Source organism: Falco naumanni, chromosome 3 (genome assembly GCF_017639655.2).
Source record: "Falco naumanni isolate bFalNau1 chromosome 3, bFalNau1.pat, whole genome shotgun sequence".
Lineage (NCBI taxonomy): Eukaryota > Metazoa > Chordata > Aves > Falconiformes > Falconidae > Falco > Falco naumanni.
The window spans coordinates 46,710,227-46,726,677 of NC_054056.1; the positions used below are offsets into that span (position 1 = coordinate 46,710,227).

General features: G+C 39.6%; 1 protein-coding gene across 1 annotated transcript; it reads right to left on the reverse strand.

Annotated features, from left to right (window-relative positions):
- Positions 1-614: 614 nt before the first annotated feature.
- SDHA (succinate dehydrogenase complex flavoprotein subunit A) lies at positions 615-16,432 on the reverse strand. The gene is made up of 15 exons (XM_040586795.1): positions 16,299-16,432; positions 12,957-13,043; positions 12,415-12,576; positions 11,870-12,013; positions 11,559-11,723; positions 10,165-10,313; positions 8,799-8,923; positions 7,415-7,583; positions 6,633-6,828; positions 5,676-5,847; positions 4,212-4,330; positions 3,727-3,838; positions 2,472-2,602; positions 1,844-1,957; positions 615-958 (listed from the first exon to the last, which is right to left on the reverse strand). Exons 1-15 carry the CDS (start codon positions 16,362-16,364, stop codon positions 872-874), a joined length of 1,998 nt encoding a protein of 665 aa, XP_040442729.1. The 5' UTR covers positions 16,365-16,432; the 3' UTR covers positions 615-871.
- Between the last annotated feature and the right edge of the window lie 19 nt (positions 16,433-16,451).

The window sequence follows — 16,451 nt, forward strand, 5'->3', positions numbered from 1 at the left end:
ATTCAATCCTTCCAGCCTTCGCTGGCAACATTCCAACTTCTCCGTTTTTCCAGCAACAGCCAACGTTCAGCAGGTTAGAAAACAAGAATTACCAAAAATTACAAAGTGCTTCATGCAATTGCAGTCTGCAGGTACACTTCAGTCGCCCAAGAGCTGGGAGCTGTTCACAGAAATGCTGCTAGAAACCGCTCAGCTGATGCCTTACAAGTTACATCTTGGCACTAAAGCACACCAAGTTCAAGTTTTCAAAGTTTTCTGCAAAACTGCCCCTTGGTTCCTCTGAGAGAAAAGACAGTCTAGGAATTAAACACAGAACATGCCACAAAAAAGGCTGCAGAAGTTCCAGCGATATTAGCTATTAAGATTATATACTGTTTATGGTATATTTTGGAGGAAGTAGCTGGAGTAGAATTATCTTGTTTCCTCCAATAAAACAAGAGTATGACATTCTTACAATTTTAGCTTTAGGAAAAAAGTTACTAGCACATTTTCGTAAAATTCAGCATCTCAGTCTTGTCTAAAGCTACTGCATTTCTAGTTCTTAAATATGGAACTATACATTCAAAATAAAGGCACTGATTATATACATAACAGCATATTCAAACAATTACAAATACAAGACTTCTGATCACTTTATTTAGACACATTTTGTGTTTTCCCTGTCAGTTTTGACAGATGGGTGAAAGAGCATAAGCTGTCTTGCATTCCATTTTCATAATTGTACAGTAAACCACCACAGAATACAAGCTAGAGAAGCATTTAGTCAACATATTCCATTAATTGATAGCGACAATACTATTGTGATTTGCTTGTGCTATGCTTATGTACACTAACCCCCTCCCGGAGAGGGCTGCTAGTTAAACATAAATCACTAGTATGAGCGAATAGCAGGTGGGACAGTTGAGCAGTCTTCTTCATTCAACGTTCTGTCGATCACAGGTCTGTATTTCAGGGTAACCTAAAGTAAAAGGTAACAAAGAACTTTAATACAAACAAAACTTTTGTATCTAAACAAGACAGCCTAGCTAACCAGAATGATCAAATAACTGAATTACTTCATTGATGTTACATTAATTTCTCCATTATTCTTTTCCTTCCGTAGAAAAATGGAAAAAAAACCCACAACACAAGAAACATTTAAGTTCCACCAAGTTACCACTGACTGAGTTCCTTAAATGCAAAGCCTGACCAGAAGTAGTATCAGAAGACCAGTACTTGAAAAAGGCCTTTTTGACAAAAATAAAGTTATGGCTAAGGTTGCTAGCTCCTAGTTCTTTAAGTTAGGAAAGCCTTGGAGATAGAGAACCCAATGTATCAGTCAGGAGACTGAACTGAGTCACCCTATCTTCCTGTCCTCAGCAGCTATTCACGAAGAAGTGTTCTCACTTGTCCCCAAACTAGATTCAAGGAAGCTGGAAATGGAGAAGAGGAAACAAAAAGGATTCAAAGAATGGGATAAAATACACAACACTCAAGATTTTTATAGGGTCTGACTTCAGTTCTATCTTTGAAATACCATAAAAACTTTGTGCTAAACACCAACAACAGGTTCTACAATCATCAGAGGAGAAGAAAAAGCTTTGAACTAGCCTGATAGCAAGGGGAAAAACAATTCCAACTCAAATCAGTCACTTCCCAAAGATCAGCAGCAACTTCTCCCAGTTACGCCTGCTGCTCAACAACAGAATAAACATTCAATTTTTTGCCCTAGGTACACTGAACTATATGAAGTACCTCAGACAGCGACAATCATTTGCAGTATTGTCATAATATCAAGAGCAGTCTATGACACCAGCTGTCTGTTGACAGCGAGACAGACTCTCAAGCATCAGGCTCAACGTACCTTCCCAGATTGTATATCCACATATGAAAGGGTGTGCTTTCTCCAGTGCTCTTCAAATGGCTTCCGCTGTTGGCCTTGGAGTGGCTTAGAATAGTCAAACTCATCTATCCGTAACTAAGGAAAAATTAGGTTAGTATAGACCAAAAATTACATCTGCAACTCACTTTACAACCACATTATTAGTTGTGTTCCAATTACAGCTGTAACACAATGTGTTTCCTAATAGCCAGCAAGTTTTATCTTAACACTGCCTACGTCAAATTTTAAATACTGAGGCTTAGCAAGGACTTTAAGGTAATGCTCCCTGCATAGGACAACCATTCCGCTTGAAGTCCTGTTTACGTATTCATGACCTTATTATTACTATAGTCCTAGTTTAGACCTCTTTAACCAGATACACACATGGAACTCTTCTCTCAAGACTGTTATGCAATGTTCTATGTATTGATCATTTTATATATAACAAACGAGGACAGAGCAGATGGGACCCCAAACAAATACTACACTAATCTTAACTCAAGATTCTGAAGGCTATACGCTGAAGAAATTAAAACTTTTAAGTAATCCATCTGAGGACACATAACAAGGAAATTCAATCCTACATCCATGTCACAGAAAATATTTATACCTTATAGTCCTCTCTGGCATGAGCACCCCGGGATTCTTTGCGAGCCTCCGCACCATAAATGGTTTGTAGAGCACAAAGCATCAGGTTTTGCAGTTCAAGGGTCTCCACCAAGTCAGTGTTCCACACAATACCTAGTAAAATATTAAAACACTATGGAAGTTGTTCTACAAACAAATTATTCCTCAATTTACTTCTGTCCTATTGCTGAAACTTAGATTCGAACTAGCCAATACTCTACCCTACCGCAGTCACAGTACTCTGCAATACTGAATTACTATTGCCTGCAACGCTCAGTAACGATTCCTATACCCCAAAAGTCATAACGAATCTTAGACAAATTCAGTAGTTCTACCAGATGTCTCTGTTGCATGTGTACTACTGAGATAAAATTACACCATAGATTCTCACCTGCTTTATATTATAGCTACAATTCAGTCACCATACCTTGTTTCAGATTACAAGATCTGGGCTAGATGGTAGCTCTTTAAGTAGATCCTTAGCAGATCCTTTCCAACCCACCCTGAGAGAGAAAACCAAACCTGCTAGTTATACAAGGTAGTTCTTCATTTAAGTATCTCTAAGGTGGACCCAAGTTCACCTGCATGAATGTATCTTCTTTTTGATCCCTACACTCTTAAGCTACTGTAACACTTTTCTTGATGCTTGGTGACAGCTGTCCCAGAAAGCCAGCTCTACCTTCAGCATTAGGATACATCCAATAGCAGTAGTTGGAGAGAAATAAACAATGCAAGTAGAAAAAAGGTACATAATCAGTTGTACTTAATTAACCAAGTTCTCCTAAGATACACTGCAAAGCATGGCAATATCTGTGTGCAGTGCTATCTGCTCAGCTAAAGAACAAGAACTGAGTGCTCAGCCTATGAATAGTCTGGCTGCCTTTTTGCAACTCCTTGGCCTTTTCAGAAGATACTGACAAAGTTTATCTTGGTATATGAACAACTTTGGATTATGTTCTGAGAGAACAGCAGTTAGTACCTTATACAGTTAAATCTGATTTCAGTCTCTGCGTCTTTGAAAGAGTATGCTAGCAAAAAGTGACCAGTAAGACCAAGTACTTTGCAAATTACAATGTTTAGTCGGGCTCTAAAAAATATTTTGAGAGATTCAAAATGGTCAGTCTTTAGCCAAAGTTTAAAAAGATTTACAGAAGAAAAAAGAAAGAAAAAAAACCCCAAACCACAACACTTTCTCAGCAAGTACTCTGGCCAAGATGTATTCTTTGCTATCAAATTACCTCTGTCAAATGTCTTTAGATGAGCCAGATCACTATAAATTTGGCTAAGTTTTTCACAGCCTTCTTGGAGTACAGAACCAGTACGAAATACAGCAGCATGGTTTTGCATTGCCTGCAAGACAGTAAAACAAAATCAGTTTCACGTACTGCATACGCGTAACATCCAATGTAACTTCATTAGTTCCAGCAGAGCTTGATGTAGAGCTGTTTTGACTTCAAATAAGTTTGCAGCCTGAGGAAAAAAACTCCTGCTCACCTCAAACAGAGAAAATCCCACTCTATTATACAGTAGGTAAACTACCCAAGAGGAATAACCACGACAGGAAAAAGAAACTAATGAAACTGGTACAGCCTTTGCTGAGCAGTCTTCTCACGCTGCTTTTACTTCTGCAAGGCAAATCTTGAAGTGTACTTCACAAAGTGACCAAAACCCCTGTTGTTTTCAGCTTCTCTCACCTTACACTTGAGAGCTTCACCAGGCTTACCTTCTGCATGTTAAGTCGCACTTCTGAAGTTCTTATGGTTCCATTAGCAAATCTTAATTTGTCAAGATTAGCAACTGACTCTTCACCAGCATTTGGTTTAATGGAGGGAACTGGCTCTCCTAGTAAGAAAGTTTCAGTAAGTTTAGTAGGTTGGGCTTGGTTTTGGTTTCTGGCACGTTCATAGACTAGCAACTAGTAAAAGTCAGACTTGACTAAAACAATCAGTTTTCTTCCTCTGACTTACAGGTTAACTATAAAACTTCCCTGAACTCCCACCAATAGTATCCATACACTTAAATATTACAGAGTTTTTAATGGAATATATGACTCTCATTCTTTCCTGTGACAGTTCACAGGAAACTTAATAGGTCTGGCTAAATTCTACTGTTAATTCCTTAAAAACAGTACTTGATGCAAATTCTTCTAAACTATGGAATAAGCCTGTGCCTTCCTACCACTTTCTCCTGTACTTTTGCTGCTTCCTCAGCTCCAGACCTCCTGCCCTTTCTTGGATCTGTTAAGGGACCGGTTGATAAGCTTGGCAGTTACGTGTGAGCTCTGCATCTTACCTCTAATACTGGAACCCATCTGTTATCGGATAACAAATCAAACACAACATCTTACCAGCACACCGCATCTCACTTGTAACTTCACATTCAGACTAATGAAAACCCTCCTGCAACTTCAAACTCAAAGAAGCCACAGAAAGATCCAAATATACGTTTGCACAAAGCCAGAGCCAACAGGCAACTGCTAGATCTAAACTGATTCCATCAGGAACCATCACTCTGTGCACTTTGTGTAGGCAGACTGAAAAAACAGTCTTATTAATTTGGACATTAAGCAATGAGAAAATAGATTACTACTATAGACTTCAGCTGCACTGGCAATATAACTGCCCCTTACAGTATTTTGTCAGGGGGTTGGGTGGGGTTGTTTTGTTTTCTCAGCTCAGTAATTGTTCTGAACCAGATTATTTAAAAATAATATTCAGCAGTGATAATCTACATAGATATTAAAATCCTAACGTCTCATTCTATATATCACCACTCGCATTTGCAGTTTACCTTATAAATCAACAAGGTGGCAGCAAATTCCACCATACACACATGTGAAGTGTAAGACAGACTACCTTTTGAATGTAGAAAATGCATGCAGGATGTAGAGAAGTAAGTCTCCATATTCAATATTCTGTTTTGTTAGTTTGTGAAAAGTCTCAGCTGTTTTTGTCAATAGCATTGACCTAATTCTAGTTTTAAAAAGTTTTAAACTCACAAAGCAAATGTTAATATCGAACATTTGCATAGCAAAGAACATGCCTATAAAAAGCATAAACACAGATTTCTGCCTTTTCTAATGAATAAGAGTCTATGTCTAGCATTCTGAATTTGAATCGGGTAGCAACTCTTTGTTGAGTGGAAATGAAATCATAAAGGCAAGTGTCTCTGAAAAAGCGAGACTTACCAGGCTTGCATGTCTCTGCAATAGTAAGGGCACAAGCACGACCAAAAACCACTAAATCCAGAAGTGAGTTTGCTCCAAGTCGATTTGCGCCATGGACAGATGCAGAGGCTGCTTCCCCACAAGCATATAAACCAGGTATGACTTTATCCTCACCATTCACATGTGTAATGACCTATAATTTCAGACAGTCAATTAATACTCATTTCTTAAACAGTTTATAATATTGCAAACCTCTATCTGCCAAGACCATGTGCATGTAAGGATGACACAAAGCAATTTAAAGTTTTCTTCAACTGTAAACCCATGAATACATTACTTCTATAAGGGTAAGTAGTAATACTGCATAAATACAGATGGCCTTAAAACATAAGATTTCTTTAGCTATGCTTATGAGGAGTACATGGCTCTGTTTCATCACAACTTGCACCAAGTCAAAAAAGCACAGGGAGAAAGTCTGAACTGGGCACATTTTTAAGGCAAAATTTTACGTTAAGAAAAATAACAAGTATGATATACTGAAAAATACAGCTGACACCATTACATTGACTTTAACTATTATGAGTTAGAGGAATCTGCTTCAGTGTAGAGATTACGAGGCACAGAGAGTTAATATACATTGAGTTATAGACTTAGTAGAGCCCTGGTTTGATCTTTGTTCAACTATTTTATCCTAAACTTGATATAACAGAATTGTTGTCAGACACGATAGTGACTTCATTTTAGAATTTTCTTGGAACTCCCATCTCCAGATGGACTGGAACATGGTTTTCAAGTTATTAAAAAAAAAAAAAAAAATCAGACTGTGTGCTTTAAGTACTCTGAAATCATTAATTTAATATTATTATTGTTATTCATCATCCTCACATTTATAAAAATCATCATTAATGCTTTTATATCTGGAAAATGTTTTCCTATTATTATGATAAAGAAATACGAGAAGTTACTTATATTACTTACCTGTCCTTTGTAGTTAGTAGGAATACCTCCCATATTATAATGCACAGTAGGCAGAACAGGAATAGGCTCTTTAGTGACATCAACTCCAGCAAATATCATAGCTGTTTCCGAAATTCCTGGGAGACGGGTTGCTAGCTGCTGTGGTGGTAGGTGGTGCAACTGCAAGTATACATGGTCTTTTTCAGGACCACAACCCCTACCAAAAAAAAACAACCAATCCACCAATTGAAATACGTAACTGGAATTCTGCAAACACTAGTAATATTTCTGATCCAATTTATTTCATTTGTCAGGAAAAAAACCCTATTTTTTTCAAAAGTTATCTGACAAAAATGACCATCTAGTATATTGAAAAGACTGCTGAAGCTGGCAGCATTTAAGCTTATTTTTCACCTCCCACCTTTCTTTTCACAATAATTCACAGTATTTAAGACTTTAAACCACACTATCTCTGCAGAAATATGTAAAAATCAAAGAGTTAGTCAAGAGAACAGAGCACTAAGTTACCTCCATTGTTTGCAGTATGAGCTTATACATTAAAGCTTCTTTGAGCAACTGTCTAAATGCACCAAATTCAGACAGGAGGCTCCTAACATCTTGTGTTCCCTCAATATCATTAGAAATTTACAAGGAAAATTTCTGCCCTGCATGCTGAATTCAGCTAACAGTTATTAAAGCTCACTCCCATGAATTATCAGGTGTTTATCAAATGAACTATTGCACTGTACACAGTCTAGTATAAATTATTTATTCTGCAACTTCATTAAGAGTATTTAACTAACCTTCCTTCACGGATTTCTATGGTCATAGAACGAGACACTACATCCCTGGAAGCCAGATCCTTAGCAACAGGTGCGTATCTCTCCATAAATCTTTCCCCTTGACTGTTAATTAGAATACCTCCCTCTCCACGACATCCTTCCGTTATAAGGCAGCCAGCCCCATAGATACCTGCCAAGAAAGAAAATACCATCAAATGAGATAATTATCTAGACAGCTTCAGAATGATCAGAATTAAACAAACAAGGTCATCTTAAAATAATGCAAATCAGTCACAGAGGTGGATTTTATTCCACCTTAATCATACCACTAGGAACTGCCCTCCAGGACTGCTTAGAAACAAGTCTTGTTATTCCTTTCACTCTTTCCAAAAGGCAAGCAAGTTGATTTGGAACACCCACAATATCTAAAAATATTAGAACTGGAGAGATCTGCACCCATCAGTAAGTCAGGAGAATTTTACAAAGACTATGTGGACCTTCAGCAATTACTTCGTTCAAGATTTTGAAGTAAACCAGAAGCTGATTATCTCAAGGCTAGTTTGCTCATTTTTGTTCCCTCTTCTGCTATGTTAAGGCAGTACGGGATGGCTTCAAGTTGTGTGGAATGTCCAAGCTTACTCAGTTTTCCTTTAGAGAAGGAAGGCCTACCTATTAGCCTTTAAGCACTGGTCATCATGGAAAACAAAAATGCTAACCAACTCATGCACTTGATCCTTATGTTAAAAGCTACAGATTTATCACACAAGCAGTGAAGCTTCTTTGACTGGAAAAACCTTAGTTAAGTCAAATGAACATTGGATCTCTGTGATAACATTGTAAAATTAAGTGGACAATTGAAAAATTTTCATCGCTCATCACAAGTTAATACTAAGGGTTTAATTACCTAAATTAAAGAAGTTTTTTAGTTTGTGACCATTGTTCACAGCTTAGATACTGATCCTGTGCTATAAAACCAGAGTCCTAAATATATAGCTTTAGTTCAACTACCCCACTTCCACAAAAGTCATTCCCTAACATTTCCAACTATTCCATTGCTCCTGTATCTAATGTCAAACTCTTTAATGTTTTAAAGACAAAAGGAAACTTAAATTTTAAGAGGCAAAGTGGTTTCAGCTTGGAATTCATAAAACCTGTTAGTGTAAAGACAGCACCTCAAAACAGTTAACTAATGGTCTTTAAATTAGAACAGCTGAGATTTCTCAAATTACAAGTACTACTCTCAGATTTATATTCACCTGCAGTTGCAGACAAGTCTGAACATCTGTCACAGGCAAATAATGAAGTGCTGCAGAAAAGTGCAAACTGACTCGAGTGGATTTTAAAACAATAAAAAAAATCAGTTCAACTCATTAAAAATAATGTTGTGTTATTTTATATTCTGTACCTGTAGGGTGAAACTGTACAAATTCCAAGTCCTGGCATGGAAGACCAGCTCGTGTAACCATAGCAGTGCCATCACCCGTACTAGTATGAGCAGATGTACAACTGAAGTAAGTGCGGCCGTACCCACTATGGAACACAAAAGTTAACAGAATTAGCAAGGAAGGGATGATGATGATGATGATAAACACATCGCTGTCATATACCACTCAACTATGCTGTCTCCACAACAGTGGAAATAGACCAGAGCATTAATAAGCAAAATGCGTAAGTTTTGCCATGTCCTGTACCAAGTCAAACCAAAATAAAACAAAATAGGTATTGCCCCTTTTATGCTCAACCACATTTGAAAAACAGCTGGTGACAGAGGATGCAAGAAAGAGAGTAACAATTCCAAAGCAGCATAGTTAAGTTAGTATGAGAAGCCTTTTTGCCTGAAAAAATTACTCCAGAAAGTTCTCTCAATTCAATACCTTAAGACTTCTTTCAAACTATTACCAATAGTTTTATCAAAAATAGCTTATAACAGTGATTTATATCCTCAGTATGGCCCCAATTTTATATTCTTAGGTTTCAAAACTTAGTTGTCTAAAATCAGGTATTAAACATGAATTCTTAGGCCTAAAAACAACTAGATTCACTTTGAATGTTATTGAGAACCGCCAATACTCCCAATTTCAGGAAAAACTCTCAGAAGAAATATCAATTTACATATTGTATACACCTCAAAATACACAAGTATGAAAACAGCCCTGGCTTTAATCAAGCCAAATCATGAAGGCAACCAAACAAAGTATTTTTTCTTTGACAGATATGCTATAGATATTTTGCATACTGAAACAGAAGACAGCCATGAGCAGCAAAAGACTAATGCATATAGTATTCTAACATATACAAACTTTTGCAACCAAGTAATGCTAAGTTAGACTCATCTTTTGGTAATTTCATCCTGCAACAATTAGACTACAATGTTGGTATCTTATTGTAACAGATTCTCCAGAATTTTGAAAATGGCTGTTTCCTACATGACACTCAGAACCTTACAGATATACACACGTTGGTAGCATTGCAACAACGTCTGCTTTACGCAGGACATTTTAAAAATCTAAGACCATTTGGATATATTCTTACATAGTCCAACTTTGAATTCTAGAACAGTGACAAAGTTAAACCTCATACTAAATTTATACTTGATCACAAAATTAGTATGTGCCTTCTTTCAGAGGGAAAGACTGATTTTAGTTATGTTGCTTTTGATCAAAGGAGGGGGGTGAACATATAAATTGTGTTTCTCATGTCAACATGTCATCCCCATAGACTTCCAACTAGTAGCATGCTCAAGTTTCTGTCCATCACAAGCATTACATTACCCCGTGGCAATGACAGTGTTCTTTGCTCTAAAACGATGTATAGTACCATCTTCTATGCAAAGTGCAATAACACCACGACATTCTCCATTCTCCATAAGGAGGTCCAAGGCAAAATATTCAACAAAGTAGCTTGTATCGTATCTTAGGGACTGGAGAAAAACAGAAGAAAGAACTTTTAAGAAAAATCCAGAAACCAAAGTAAACTCTCTTCAAAACTGTCAAAGGAGATGGACTGTATCAAGATAAAAACCACCCCCATCAACTTTCAGGGAAGCCAGTTTCCTCACAGATCATTAAAATTCACTAATAAATACATTCTAGCTTAAAGAGACACAAGTTACCTTACACTTAATTCTGGGGAGTCATAGCTAGTCAGCAAGACCTGTTTTTTTTTTTTTATACATTTGTCAACACTTTAGTCAGCTACGGTACTTGATACATGTACAAACATGTTTTACTTAACCTCTCACAGAGAAGCAGAATACATCTCCAGGAGCCTAGTATACAGCAGAAACAGCAGGCATCAAGTCAAACATTCTTTCATGCCCTCAAGGATCAGACCAATGTTTGGCAGCACTAAGCATTTGCATTGCAACAGCGTATATATGTGAACCTGAAGGAGAGCAATTAGCTAGCTACTATGTAAATAAAAAAAACATTAGCTACTAGGTACTTCATTTCAGGTTTCAAGTAGCTTACTACCAATTTAAAAGAATCCATTCTTTCTTCAATTATGGTTTGTAGAATTGGTTGGAAAGATGCTAAAGCACTAGTCACTTACTTGCCATACAGCAAGCTCAGAAATGCACAGTAGGCCTTCATGCATTTACAACTCTAGTTTCTCCCTGTTCAAAGTTGAGTGAAAGAAAACTGCCTTGTTCCTCTTTTCAGAGTTTCCCAATGCTGCTGTGTCAGATTTTTTGAAAAAAAGGGAGGGGGGGGGGGGTTACATAAATTCTTTTTGTGTCTAGTTAACAGACACAAAGATATTAACAGTGAAAAACTACTCCAGAGCACAAAGCTAACAGTGCATACTAATAAACACCCATTGTCTTCCCAAGAGCCATTATATTTACAATCTTTCAATTTATTCTGTTTCTGTGTACTCCTGATAAAGAACAAGCATCACCTAGACTACACCCTTGTACAATACCTCAGGAAGGAAGGAAATCCAGAACTGTTATCAGTCGTTCCCCTGGACTCCTCATTCATATGTTAACAGGTACACATTTTGTATTTTGGTGTTTTTGTTTGGTTGAGTGTTTGGGGTTTCTTTCTGTGGGGTGGTGGTTTTCCTCTCCCCCCCTCCCTCAAACTCCAGGGGGGGGGGAGAAAAAAAATCATCATTAATTGCAAATACAAATCCAAACCAAGTTTACCTCACAGCTACTTACCCTGCCATACAGAGTATGTAACAGTGAGTGTCCTGTCCTGTCTGCAACACAACAGCATCTGTGAGCCTGTCCTCCTTTTCCAAACTGAAGACTCTGTCCACCAAATGCACGCTGATAGATTTTTCCTTCTTCAGTTCTGCTGAACGGCATCCCATAATTTTCCAGCTGTTGAACCCAAATACAAGCATTAGAAATTCTTGTGCATAACAATCCAACAAGTTATTTTACTATCTTCCCAGTAAGAAGATCTCTTTGGAAGCTAGCCCGTGTTATAAACACTTACACCTGACATCAATTCCAGTGAGCCTCACCTCTATCACTGCAGCTGGGGCTTGCTCAGTCATGTAGTGTATGGCATCCTGGTCACCCAGCCAATCAGACCCTTTCACTGTGTCATAGAAATGCCACCTCCAGTTATCGTCTTCCATGTTTCCCAAAGCAGCGTTGATCCCTCCCTGAAAGTGAAAATCCATTTTCCTGGAATTATACTACTAAAGTACAGTTTTAATAGGTTTTCCTCATTTCTGTTGAAAATCATATACCATTTATTTTATGCCTCTGTGCAAGAAATACAGTAAAGTCAGATTTAACATGGCTATGAAAAACCCATGCAATTTATCAGTTTCACAATGGCTCTTCTGTTTTGTGTAACACAATGAATTCCAAAGTTACACTGAATGCAGTGAAAAAGCACTGAATAGAATCTAAACATATAGTGCCCTCCAAAATAGTTTTGACCAGATATGCAATATTTATAAAGGAAGACTGGCCTTGAAACATGATGATCATGTGCATATCCAAATCAGCTTTTGAACAGCATGCATTTTTTAAACATTTGTTCTACCTCATTTCTCACCTGTGCAGCAACAGTATGAGATCTGGTGGGAAACAGCTTTGTAACACATGCTGTATTAAATCCAGCTTCTGACAAACCAAATGCAGCCCGCAGACCTGCTCCTCCTGCACCCACAACAACTGCATCGAATTCATGGTCCACTACTGGATATTGTGTAGAAATCTGGAGAAATAAATCTGTTGGTTATGATCACAAACATTTCAAGCTAGGTCAAACTTAATTTTCATGAAGACATAAGCAGCATAGGTTTAACATTCTTAAGAGACTCTTGCAGCAAATGCTGCGTCTGTTACCTACTCTCTTATGTAGAAACTATCATTACAGTTGGACTCCATCATCTTTCATTACAGCTGGACTCCATGATCTTGAAGGTCCTTTCTAATCTAAATGATTCTATGATTAAAAACCCCCATGCAGTCAAGCAACTTAATCTCCTACATACTTGAATACAACATTGCACTAAAAGCCTGGTTCTTTCATGTCTCTCAAGCATGAAGTATATTATCTAGCGTTACTTAAGATACAAAAAAGTACAAACATACCGAATCAGAAACCTTCGTAGAAGCATTTTTCTTTCCATAGACTGTGAAGTGTAAATTACGTGCAAGAGTCTGGCATGCCGCTGGCCACTACGGAAAGAGGTCAAGACAACTACTGTAGAACAAATATTTCCACAAAGGAGACTCAGCAACAAACCTTTACTTCCCACTGATACCAGATATATAAAAATATTTTATCAACATATTTCAGAGCTACATGCAATGATGTTCTGGCTTTCCTATATTCATACCCAGGGGAATAAAAATAAATAATAATAATTAAAAAAAAAGACAAAAAAATTTTGACTGGATGAGAGAATGGCCTAACAGACTATTATTTACTTCACCAGCACTAACTAGTCTCTCAGACCTATCTGAGGCTGCACTGACAGAAGAATATGTTTGCAATTGATGCTGTAGTAGTCTTGCATATTTTTTTCATAAGTAAATAAAGATGAAGACAGCTTTATGGGAACTACAGGAATTAATGAAAAATGCCTCTCATGTCAAGCAATCCTCAGAAACTGAATTACTTCAGGTGGTCAAGACTTATGAAGATAAAATTAGGTGGTAGGTAAATCTGTTCCAGCTCATCATTGCTTTGCAAGTCAAGAGATATTTCTCTTGTTCTCATTCTCTATTAATTAGTGACCAACTTAGAACCATTTATTAATCCCTAAATGAAGCACAATGGCACAGTTTTCCTGTTCTGTAAAGTTATTTCCTCTTCCCTGGCATGTTCAAAACAAAAACAAAAAAACCCAGCACCCAAAACTACCCAGTATCCAGTCCTTGCTCTGGCAGGTTAAAACAATCAGAATTTTAGTCTCCGCCATATAAATCTCCAATGTCTTAGAACCTGGTATTCCTTCTTCACCCCAATCAGAAAAATACACCTAATTCCACATGTATGATTGCTGAGAGCAGCAACACAAAGTCATCCTAGTGACACATGCAGTGACATCAGCAGTGCCTGACTTGAAATACATCCTGAAATGCGCTGGAGAGATACTTGCCTTTTCCAGCAACTGTTATATCCATGCTTTGATCATCCTATAATATGCTAACAAGCAGGTGTTCCCTCCCTACCACTTCTAAATGCCTCCTATCTCTTGCCCCACCCCTGAAGTGAACTACAGTATGCTTTCCTCAACCTATCTTTGTAATTTCTCATACTAGTTTCTCCAAATTATCTTCTTGCATAACAGTGAACCTAATGCGTCATCGTATTTGCTAACACACTTCTGGGTTTTACAGCCATCCTTAAATAAGATCAGTCTTAACACCTATTCATAAAGGAGTTCCACTAGTACCCTCCTCTAGGCATTACTCTCCCCCTTCCACCCTACAGTGTTACCACACTTTGGGGCAGTTCCACACCCATCTTCACTCCCGTATTAACCACCGTTCATTAGGATTTCCCATACAGAATCAGCTCAGATACCTCACTGACAGCCAGATGAAATCTAGGTACCACATGCAATTTATCTGCAAAACAGCATTCCAACAATCACAGCTCAAGCTAAAATAGTGTCCCCTCTAGCCAAATTGCTTCCACAGGCCTGAGTGCAACTGAAGTTAGGCTAGCAAAACTCTAATTGACATGGCAGGCGACACTACACACTTTAAACATAGTGGCCATGCATTCTCTAGCACATACCTGCCACTGCTCATTTCCAAAATGTTGTTCCAGCAACAATACACTTTTTTACTGCAACAAATTATTTCTCGTAGGTGAGCAACAATACATTTGGTTATTACATAAAGCAATTCAAAGAAAATCTTTACTGTATGTAAAGACAGCACACAACAAGCAGGTTTGTATCTACTTAGTATTGCTCAAAGAAAGTGTAAATGACTGAGGGGAAAAAACAGTACCAAAAAAAACAAAACCCAAGAGCTATAAACTGTGGTTATGCCCTAAAGCCCCAAAAGAAATTGACCTACTTTTTTCCTCCCCTCAGATTAAACAATCTGCTGCTGCAATCTCCAGTCAGAATTCTACCACAATACCCTGCAACTAATTTCAGTCTAAAAAAACTTATTTTCCAAAGGTGCTATAAAAAGTTATCAAACATATTTTGCATCACAGGACTCTGAAAATAATCTAAAAAAAAAACCAAACCCACACCACCTCACTGTTTAGCAGATTGTTTTTCTTTTAATATCTAAGCTTCCACGTAACAGTTTCCAGAACAGCTATTCCATCCACACAGGCTTTTTTGTTAAAGCTATGCGGAAGAATTTCTGCTGCCACTAAATTTTGTTCAGAATGAGTCCGAACAAAAGTCCACAAAGCAGAAAAAATGTTACACTAGATTTGAGAAAACACTGATCACACTAATCCGGAACTGTTGTGCTACCAGGAACATCACAGCCCTCAAGAAATTTAAGGTCCAGTCAGGGCTTGTTCACTGCCATCTACAACATGATGGCACTTTAAGCCTTTCTCCCTCTCAATAGTTCATCTTTTCTGTGCTTGCTTTGTAAGACAGGGACAACTACAGCTGCATTTACAGGGTCCTTTTTCCACACGTTTATCGTTTGTAATCCCAAACTCATTATGGACACAATGGACCATACGGACCGCGAGAACAGTGGAAAGAAACTGAAACTCCCACTTCACCAGGGAAAAATCCAAGCCTTCAGTAAGGACTGCTTACGGATCAGCTAAAACAACACTTTCACACATTTAAGACGCACATGCTGGAAGCAGCTGCTAGCCAGATGTGAGCCACATGCAGACGTAACACCAGCTTCACACGCAGGTCCACAAGGAGCCAACTTTCTGCCCCGACGCCGGGGCTGCAAGGCGCTCCACCTGCCTGGCCCCAGCACTGCCGCCACCCGCTGCCGCCCTCCGCCCCTCAGGGAGCCCGCTCACGGCCTGAGGCTACTGCGCTGGCTTCCCGCGGCCCGGCCGTGCCCACAGCCCGTTACCGCCCAGCTGCCTGCCCCGGGGCCCAGCAGCAGGGCCAGCCCCGTTTCCAAAAAAGAACCGGAGGCACCGAGCCTGCCGAGGGGGCTCTCGGCCCCGCACGGCGCAGCTGCCGCTGCCCAGCCGCGGCTCCCTGCGCCAGGCGGGTGCTCGCCACCAAGGTCACCGGGGAGACAGCGAGCACGGGCCGCAGCACGCCGCGCCGCGGGGCAGGGCGGGCCGGGAGGGGGCCAGGCACGTTCCCCCGCCGCGGCCCGGGGGGGGCAGGAGACGCGCGGGGGTCCCAGGCCCCTCTCCCTCCCCAACGGGCGTCTCCGCACCAGCCCCGCGGCCTGGCCCTTTCCCCTCCGCCGGGGCGCCGGCGGCCGGGCAGGGCAGCGCGGAGCGGGCCGAGAGCAGCCACTCACCGCCCGCACCGCCGGCCGCAGCCAGCGCTTCGCCAAGCTCCGCGAAGCCGCTACCGCCACCGCCATTTCGCACGGACCCCGAGGCGCAGACAAGGGCGCACGCGCGAGAGCGCCGCTACCAGCACCACTACCCCGAGGCTCGGCGGGAGAGAC

Excerpts from the sequence above, each read along its gene's own strand:
- SDHA (XM_040586795.1), bottom strand. The coding sequence starts at position 16,364 with ATGGCGGTGGCGGTAGCGGCTTCGCGGAGCTTGGCGAAGCGCTGGCTG. Across the intron at positions 4,331-5,675 it reads TGCAGAGACATGCAAGCCTG|GAGAGCCAGTTCCCTCCATT; the intron begins GTAAGTCTCGCT and ends CTTTCTTACTAG. Across the intron at positions 3,839-4,211 it reads TGCGACTTAACATGCAGAAG|GCAATGCAAAACCATGCTGC; the intron begins GTAAGCCTGGTG and ends ACTGTCTTGCAG.